Source organism: Pholis gunnellus (assembly GCF_910591455.1).
Source record: "Pholis gunnellus genome assembly, chromosome: 15".
NCBI classification, from domain to species: domain Eukaryota; kingdom Metazoa; phylum Chordata; class Actinopteri; order Perciformes; family Pholidae; genus Pholis; species Pholis gunnellus.
Window position 1 is genome coordinate 10,027,219 of NC_136542.1, and position 8,870 is coordinate 10,036,088.

At 40.9% G+C, this 8,870-nt stretch overlaps 1 protein-coding gene across 1 annotated transcript; it reads right to left on the reverse strand.

Moving 5' to 3' along the window:
• Positions 1-6,412: 6,412 nt before the first annotated feature.
• On the reverse strand, positions 6,413-7,567 carry htr1d (5-hydroxytryptamine (serotonin) receptor 1D, G protein-coupled; the record flags this gene model as incomplete). The annotated part of the gene is made up of 1 exon (XM_079175137.1): positions 6,413-7,567. One exon carries the CDS (start codon positions 7,565-7,567, stop codon positions 6,413-6,415), a length of 1,155 nt encoding a protein of 384 aa, XP_079031263.1.
• Positions 7,568-8,870: the final 1,303 nt, after the last annotated feature.

Genomic DNA, 8,870 nt, shown 5'->3' on the forward strand with positions numbered 1-8,870 from the left:
TCACGTTACCGCAGTTTCATAAGCTTGTAGAACTACAGTGGCCTTCAGGTAACGTAAAAACGTGAAATTGTGGACTCTGTGAAGAGGACCCGCTCCCAATGAAGTTATGAAGATCTCATTCTAAGATAACGCAAACAGGATTCTTAGTCTCAGGTGATTAATGAAAACATATCTATATTCCATTTTTGCTAATAGCTCATCCTAAATCCAACACACTGTTCCTTTAATTAGAGTAGTTTGATATTGAGAATACAACAATCTAATGACGTATAGAAACTGAAAGCACCAAAATATTTGAACACATCTCACTACAGTGAAGGATGAAATGTTGCCACACAGAACATGCACGGTGTTCCCTCAATATTTCGAGGAACATTGACGAGTGGGTAAGCCGCTGCTGCTCTGTTTATGTGCACACATCCCCTCAGGGAGGTTTAGCTGGGACAGAAAAACATAACTTTTGCAAACCAACACATTTCAGTGAATTTGTTGCTTGGTTTTGGGGCGTCGTTGGTAGCTGTCGACCAAAATCGTTCTCAGGCGTTTGAATCAACCTGTAAGTATTCAGAGCCTCAAACTAATCATAGCGCTAAATTTAAATCAAAATGTTTCGCTGTTGGGCATTACAGATACCTAAACTACACACCATACTTCACTCATTCCAGTTTCCTGCTTCTGGGTTTATTTGACGTCCAAACAACTGATAACATTTCACAGTGAAAACTGGTAAGAGTGAGTTCTGCAACGCTGGAAGGTAACTAGAGAGAGGCGGTTTGAGACATACTCGTTTTGTACACTCACTTCTGAATTCTGCCCCTGCAGCTATTTAGTCTTCAGCCTGCCAACCAAGCTCTCCTTGCTTGGTTAACATTCAGTCCAATGTGTAACCTTTTGTGGAATCAGCAGAAACTCAGTGCTTTCCCCACACTCCCTGATTTGAACTCCTTCCTATATCCTGCCTCACCATCCTGTGAAGATCCAAGTCTCAGTCAGGGTGGTAAGTTGGACAGCTGGCATAAAGGTTGCTGGTAAACCTACAGTAATGATGACCTTGCAGTATACTTTACATCCCACCTACATGTTGTGGATGTTAAGATGACATATGACCGAGGTCTATTCAACCTTGTCTGGTGCTCATGTATGTTTTAAACAAATGTTTCTATGGCCTCTTGCTGCTCTGGCTCCATACATAAATTATGAATTCTCAGGTTGCGTGGAAAGAAGAAATGTATATGAACACACAATGGAGAGTGGGAAGAACAAAGTAATCTTTCAAACAATCTATCAACATTACTTATTCATTAGTATTTTGAATACAATTAAAAAAAGGTAAGAGTATACACAGGGGACACTGATCATGACACCTTCAGTAAGTCTCGTTCATTGTCTGCTTGGAGTGACATTTTGCTACCATTTATTAATGAAAGAAGATCTTTTTTTTCTCTTGCAGCATATTGGTGTTGTATAATTAATTCCATTCCAACTTCAATGGAGGCAGCATGTTTTTCCCATTGCTACGTCATGATGTTTGCGTTGTGCCTTAACAGTATGTATGACAGGAAATGTTAAACAACAATAAATAATGTATTTCCCATGTTTGAGATCATGTATGTTGAGTTAGCAAAGGTGTTTTAATGAGTGAGTATGGATGTGTATACATAGGTAGCATATAGAACACACTGAATATGCATGCGTTTTAGATGCAGGGACAGAGTGCGGTATAAGTGACTGTGTGTAAGTGGGTAGAGGCTTGTCAGATTGCATATGTGCTTGTTAATCAAAACGTGAACCGTCATCTTGTACAGCACGATTGCATGATTTATTTACTGTGTCCTCTCTTTCTAGCTCTTTTTCTGAGACAGAAAAACTAAGAAAGGAACGTTTGACAGTGTGTTTCTCACAGGATGTTGATATTTGAGTTTTTGATAGTCAGGTTAACGATAACTTAAATTAAATAATATGTTAATAATATGCATATATGACACTACTGCCATTTTGACATTCCTCTACATTGGTGATCCGTATTTCTTCAACCACACTACACAGGTGAGGTGTGACTGAGGTGCAACAAGCATTCATAAATATCAGCACATAAACAAACCCAATTGGAATTCATTTTATTTAAAAGCAGCTGATATTGAGTTGTTATATCTGTTGGGATTGATCTTTTCACCTGGTAATGTGATGTATATGTTGAAGTGGCACCTTATAAGCCTTTGGCCTGCCTTGGTTCCCATGCAGTGGCTGTTGGGCTGCTTTGGTTTAGTGGAGAATTGATTGAGAAGTGACAGACAATCCCATGAGGTTAAGTGCATCCTGACCTTTTGGTTTCAATGTTCAAGACAGCCTAACTTATCTGAAGCCATTTCCTATCCACGCTGATCCGGAGTGACAGAACTACTTTTGGCTCCCTTTTGTACATTTTTTTGGGGGGCATTTTAGCCTTTATTTAACAATACACAGTGGAGGGAGACACATGACGCCCGGTTTGAACCCAAGATGTTGCAATTCCTTAGCTTAACCAACTCAGCTGTCAGGACGCTTCCTTTGTGTCTTATCTTTTTGCAGATATTCCTTTTATTTGTTTCAGTTTCTTCACTGCATGCTAATTACTTCAGACACATTTGCTCACCTCAGTGATTCCCAAAGGCATACATCCACAGCTGATGGGATAATTGTGGTATCTTTAACACTGTATCCTGAATAATTAGGTTGTATTGGTCTAACATTGTTAAATGTGACCCACCTTTAAAGAGAGAACATTCATTTTATCACACTGAGAGGGTAATGTGGCCTCTCTTTACAGAGCTTTGCATATTCACGTTGTAATTACTTTATCACATTAGCCATTTGATCCCATGACAAATCATTATTTATTCAAAGCTGTAGCTACAGTATATGTTCAAAGGAAAAGTAAGAATGCATTTCATTGCCCTTTTTACTTCTGTCCTACTTAGCAGCCGTCTGAAACTGAGTGACTGATTCGAACAAAGCTAATTTAATGCATTAAAATACAATTGATCCTAAAAATGACATGAAGGACACATTACACGTTGACACCCAATGTGGAGATGACCTTTTAGAACTTAACTGATAAAAATAACAGTAAAGTTAGTCCCAAATGTATCCTGAATCGGTAAAATACTACAAAACTAACTGAACTCTAGCATAAGTTCAGTCAGGAGGACCATACTTTTGCATGCTTGGGCCTGTAGTTTATCTCTCATCTATCTGCTCTTCACTCCTCTCACACATGCTCACTCATAATTTCCTTTCTGTCATTGTTTGGGCCTTTCAATATCAGCAGTTATGCCTATCGTCTTGCTGCCGTCTCTTTTTAAATACAGTATGATTGTAACTCTACTTTCAGTACGTTAATGTTGCTGTTCTCGCCCTTCCATCTCCCCATCTCTGCCCGGTTTTGTCAGATTCATCAACTCATCAACTCACTATTCTATCAGCCTCATCAGCGGTGGCTGGAGGTGATAAAGTGATGCTATTTGAAGAGCTGCACGTTGCAAGATAAATCTCCCCGTGGAGCCCAGACACTGGAGGGGATGCTCAGAGCAGATGCCCCTCGATTACAAATCTCGCTGTAGAGTCCAAGCGCCAAAGGCTCTGTCAAGACTTTATCATTGCATGTCATGTTAATATTACACAATTATCTTTTCTTTATCTGACTTGTCTCTCCTGATTGAAAAACTCATTGTCTACTGTTTTAGCAGCATACAAATACATCAACATTTGACTACCTTAAGGAACGATACATTATGTTATGTTGTGTCACTGCTAATCAAACTTCACAAGTAGACCATGCCATTAGTTCAGCAGGTATTTGGTCCCCAAGGTTTAAGAAATGTTAAAATTTGAATGATTGTGGTACTAGATGAAAAGTTATGGGATCACCAAATTTATGATGATTCATCCTGAGAGGGGCATGAACGTACGTAGCAGATTTCATGACAATGCAGCCAATACATGTTAAGACCACAGTTCTCTTTGGATATGGAAACAAACAAATTGCACATTAATAATACATTTATTGTGAGTTTCCGAGGCGGTCTTCAGTTCTATTTCTGAATTAAATCTGATCCAGCACTGACTATCTGAAAGACTGTCCACTCCACTGGTTCATCCATCTGTAATTTTCAGACCAGTGGAGAGAGTCATGGTATCACAGAGATGTATGTATGTATGTATGTATGTATGTATGTATGTATGTATGTATAAATATACACAGACATTAAGAATTGATGGCAGAAACAAGTGGAGGTCCATTGGGTCACTAATGTTCTTGCTCCAGAGTTGGTGATGGTTGACTCCGGTCTGATGTGCATCTGTGGACTGAGTCATTACCAAAGACACATCTCTTACCCAAACTAAAGTGTTTGCATGTCTCTTCAGTGATTTCCTCATTTCTGTATCTTACCAGCCTGAATAAAGATTCATCGTATTCATTTTGACTCATATTCCCGCCACCAGCCTCTTGAACTGATGCCTGCAGGATATCTGAGGCAGCTGGCACACACTGAACTGTGACCACTCCAGTGGACAAACATGGAGATCATCCAACTTCAACCGTTTGACTCATGCTTTGTCTCCTCTTTTCACATTTAAAGTCTCGACTTTAAGATTTAGTGTGTACATTATTGATGAAACATATTTTCCAAGTACTCCACAGATGAACGGCTAAATTGACCTGCAGTAAATGTATAGCAATTCAAGTTACACATTTGTTTTACACTCATCACCAATGAGATCTTTTGTTTCTAAGCTAAACTCATGTATGACATGATGTGCTCTCTGTAACGTGTCTGCCTTAAAATTAATTTCTTAAATTCACTCTTCTTTATTGTTTCAAAGAATTGTCTGAATTACTTAATTTGATGGAATTTCTCTTTGCTCGTCACACATAAAAAGTTAGCTTTCATGTTAAGATAGTATCTTAAAGGAAACATGCAGCGAATAACACACCATGTGGCTTCTCATCTTGTCTTGATATATATATTATTTTTAAGTCATTTAAAATGTGCCCTAAGCAGTGTGTCAATCGTGAAACGGTGGTACGGATCAGTTTTCTAGGCTTGGTTGCTTGTTGTTCACCATCAAGACAGACATAAGCTTCAAACATTGTATAAGGTCAAGGCCAACACCGTATTACTATCACTGTTACTATGGCTGAGAGATGCTGAGTTGATTCAAATTGTGACAGTGGATATTTAGTTGCTCATCAGTTGTTCATCAAATCTTACGTTTCTCTATCAAATTATTATTATTATCTTTAAACTTTGAGTTCCATCTCTCATAGACATTTGTTTTGCATCCCGTAAGCCCCCAAAAATAGCAGCTTTAAGAAGAGAGTAATAAAAACACTGACATTAGCCAGGTCCTTCTTTGTCATTGTCATTTTTAACACCAGTGAATCAGCTTTCCTTCCGATGACCTTCTTTCACATAAATGAAAAACAAGCATTTACAATAACAAAACAAACACATTAAATCACTCAATATGTGTCTCAAATTGCCCTCAGTAGCCGTGACTCTTATCATTCTCTCCTACCTTGTCCCTTTTGCTCGAGCATATCATCTCATAACATTTTTGAAAGGGTTTATTTGTTGCTATGGTATTGGCTGTTGCTTAAAATTCAGAGGCAGAGTGAATATGCTGTTTCCATTTCTGTCTCTGTAACGACGAGACGAGCCTCGCTAGAGAATAGCATGTATAAATGTCAAACACTTGACAATCCTGCCTTCCTCAAACACGCATATATTACGGTAAAGTAACTGTACTTTACACACACTCATACACACACACACACACACACACACACACACACACACACACACACACACACACACACATACAAATGTATTGCACACCACTTTCAAATATAATTGCATATATTGCAACATATACTGAATCTCAATAGTTTTGCAGTCTTTCTAAGTACTTTGCTGTACCACAGAAACATTATATGGAAGCAGCAGCATACAGAATGACACAAAGATTAAGACAACATATATTTCATGGCTTTTCATTTGCGCTGGATTGAATCCAGTCTCTCTTAGTTTGCTCTTCCCATACTGTTACATCTGCTTTTGTGTCCCTGTGACATGAAATAGACCTCAAATGTTCTGTCTATATATTTTTAAGATGAGTTACACAATTCTTCGGGCTCAAGATTTTCTCTTTTTTAGCATGCATGCATAAATCTATATGAAGGATATGCTATCTAGAGAGCTATGGCACAGAGCTGTTTGATATAAAAACAAAAATAGATCACAATTAGCATGTGTTCACAAGATGGGACATTTAAGTGTCAGTACTTCGACTATCATTATTATCTAGTCTGCATGTAGTTTGCTCTTTTTGGCTTGCAGTTTTCCAAGAGAGTTTTAAAACAACTTTTTTTTCAGGTGAACCGTCTGAATTTGATGAGTTTTTGGAAAGCCAGTTTGAACTCATCGTTGAATACGGTGTAGATAACAGGATTGATGAGGGAGTTCAGGTATCCCAGCCAGGTAAATATATCAAAAAGCACAGGATCAAACCAGCACTCTTTACATATGGCCATGACGAGCGTGCCCACAAAGAACGGGAGCCAACAGACGATGAAAGCGCCCAGGATGATGCCCAGTGTCTTGGTCGCTTTCCTCTCCCGAGCCGCACACAGACGTTTCCTCTCCAACACGCTGTCTGCCAGCTTCACTTTCACACTATTCATGAACAGAGGCGATCCTGCCCCTCCTCCTCCCCCACCTCCCGCATTGAGAGAGTGTAGGTGTGCTTCCTGGTTGGAGGCAGAATTAAGAGAACAGAGAGAGGAGGCTGCAGAGGTCTGAATGAGCTGCGCTGTGGTGAAACGTTTCCCCGAGGACGATGGCGTCTTAAAGATGCGGGAGCGGGCGGCAACATAGATCCGTCCGTAGAGGATGATGAGAAGCACTGTGGGGACGTAGAAGGCGCCGAAGGTGGAGTATAGGGTATAAGAGATCTGATCTGTATTCACCATGCACTCTGTCAGCTCCTCGTGGGCTTTGGCCTGCCGCCAGAAAAGTGGAGGCATGGAAATCGAAATGGAGATCACCCACACCACCCCAACCATGATCGCCGCCCGGCGCATGGTGCGGCGTTTTGAGTACTCCAGCGCGTCTGTGATGGCCCAGTAGCGGTCCAATGCGATCACACACAGGTGCAAGATGGAGGCCGTGCAGAAGGTGATGTCAGACGACAGCCAGATGTCACAAACAATCTGCCCCAGCGACCAGGTCTTGCTGACAGTGTAGACGATGCTGATCGGCATGACTAAAATAGACACCAGCAGGTCGGTGACGGCGAGGGAGCCGATCAGGAAGTTGGCCGGTGTGTGGAGCTTCCTGGTGAGAAAGATGGTTGCGATGACGAAGGCGTTTGAGAGCACGGTAGCCAGGGTGACGACAGCTAGTAGTGCAGACAGGGATATCTGGAAGCCGAGTATCGTGGCCTCGCTCCAGGGTGGAGGTGTAGTGTAGGGTGTCTCCGTGTAGTTGCTGGTAAAGTAGTCCAGAGAGCTATTATCAAGCTCCATGTCGCCTCTGCTCCTTTTAAACCTTTATCCCGGGGTTTAAACCAGCCTCACCACGTCAGTTCAGGCATGGCACTGGGCAGGCTGTACAGTGGCGTGGCACTGTTGGTTTTGGCTGTAGCAAATGCAGAAGCTTGTTTCATATTTATACCTTAATTTCATATCAACCTTCAGCAAACATCTAATTCCATCCACAGCTAATGTTCCTGTAATTGAAGCCGGCTAATTTGTCCATTTCGCCTCTCTAATATTGATTTGCCTTACTGGTGTAGCTGCAGGAGAGACAAATCCTAATTGGTATTCAGACAGGCACTCTTTTTCTCTCTTCCCAGTGCTCTTATCTCATCTCCAACCAGCAGCCAGATAGCAACAGCACCTTCTGACTAAACTTTCTATCAAATGCGTTAGTGGGCTCCTCCTTTTCAGTGAAGCGAAGCGGGGAGCAGCGTGTAGGAAGATGCGACGACAGATACACAAGGTTCGCTCCTATTGTTCACATGTCCACGGGAAGCCGTCTAAATTGGGGTTTGTACTGATACTCGGCTGCTTTTCGTGTCTTTGATGATATTGGAAAGACGGAACATTACAGTTACATGATGCAGACGAGGACAAAAATCTAGTCGTCCTGTGGATAATTGTTTCATACCCATAGAGTGTTTTTCGGTTGTATAGAAGTTTGCTAAAATGCAGCGTTCACAGAGCTTCTTCAGGTTCCCGGTGTAAACAATGTCAGTTGTAGCGTCCATACAACATAGCAAAGGTTTTGTCATGAAGCATCCTCTGCAGCATGTTCAACCTAGGGGAGACATATGAAAGTGAGAAATATCAATGATTAGTTATATTCAACTTTAGCATCATCCCCTCCCCCATACTGAACACTTGCGTACACAAACAAACCTCCTACATGAGAAAGCCCACACAAGGGGCAATAAATGCAGATAAACAATCTGTAAACTCAACCTCAACCTGTAAATGGAGCATTATGACTTGATACACGGACTTAACACCCACATCTCCAGCCGTTGTATTAATTTATTGCATTTGTCGTCAGACTGAAATCTCCAGGTTGGATAAATATAAAACATTTCACCAAAAGTGAACCCAGTCAAGTCATAACCAGTTTGCTTTGCTAATAACACTAGACTAATCACAACAGCGGGGCTTCACGAAGGTATCCAATGTACATCAATTCTAAACATAAAACACATTAGATAATTTTATAAAATACATTTTTGTCTAAAGCTCACACAAAGCTCATTAAACGTTTTTCTCTCACGTATATGAACACAGATAGACTTTTGCACTC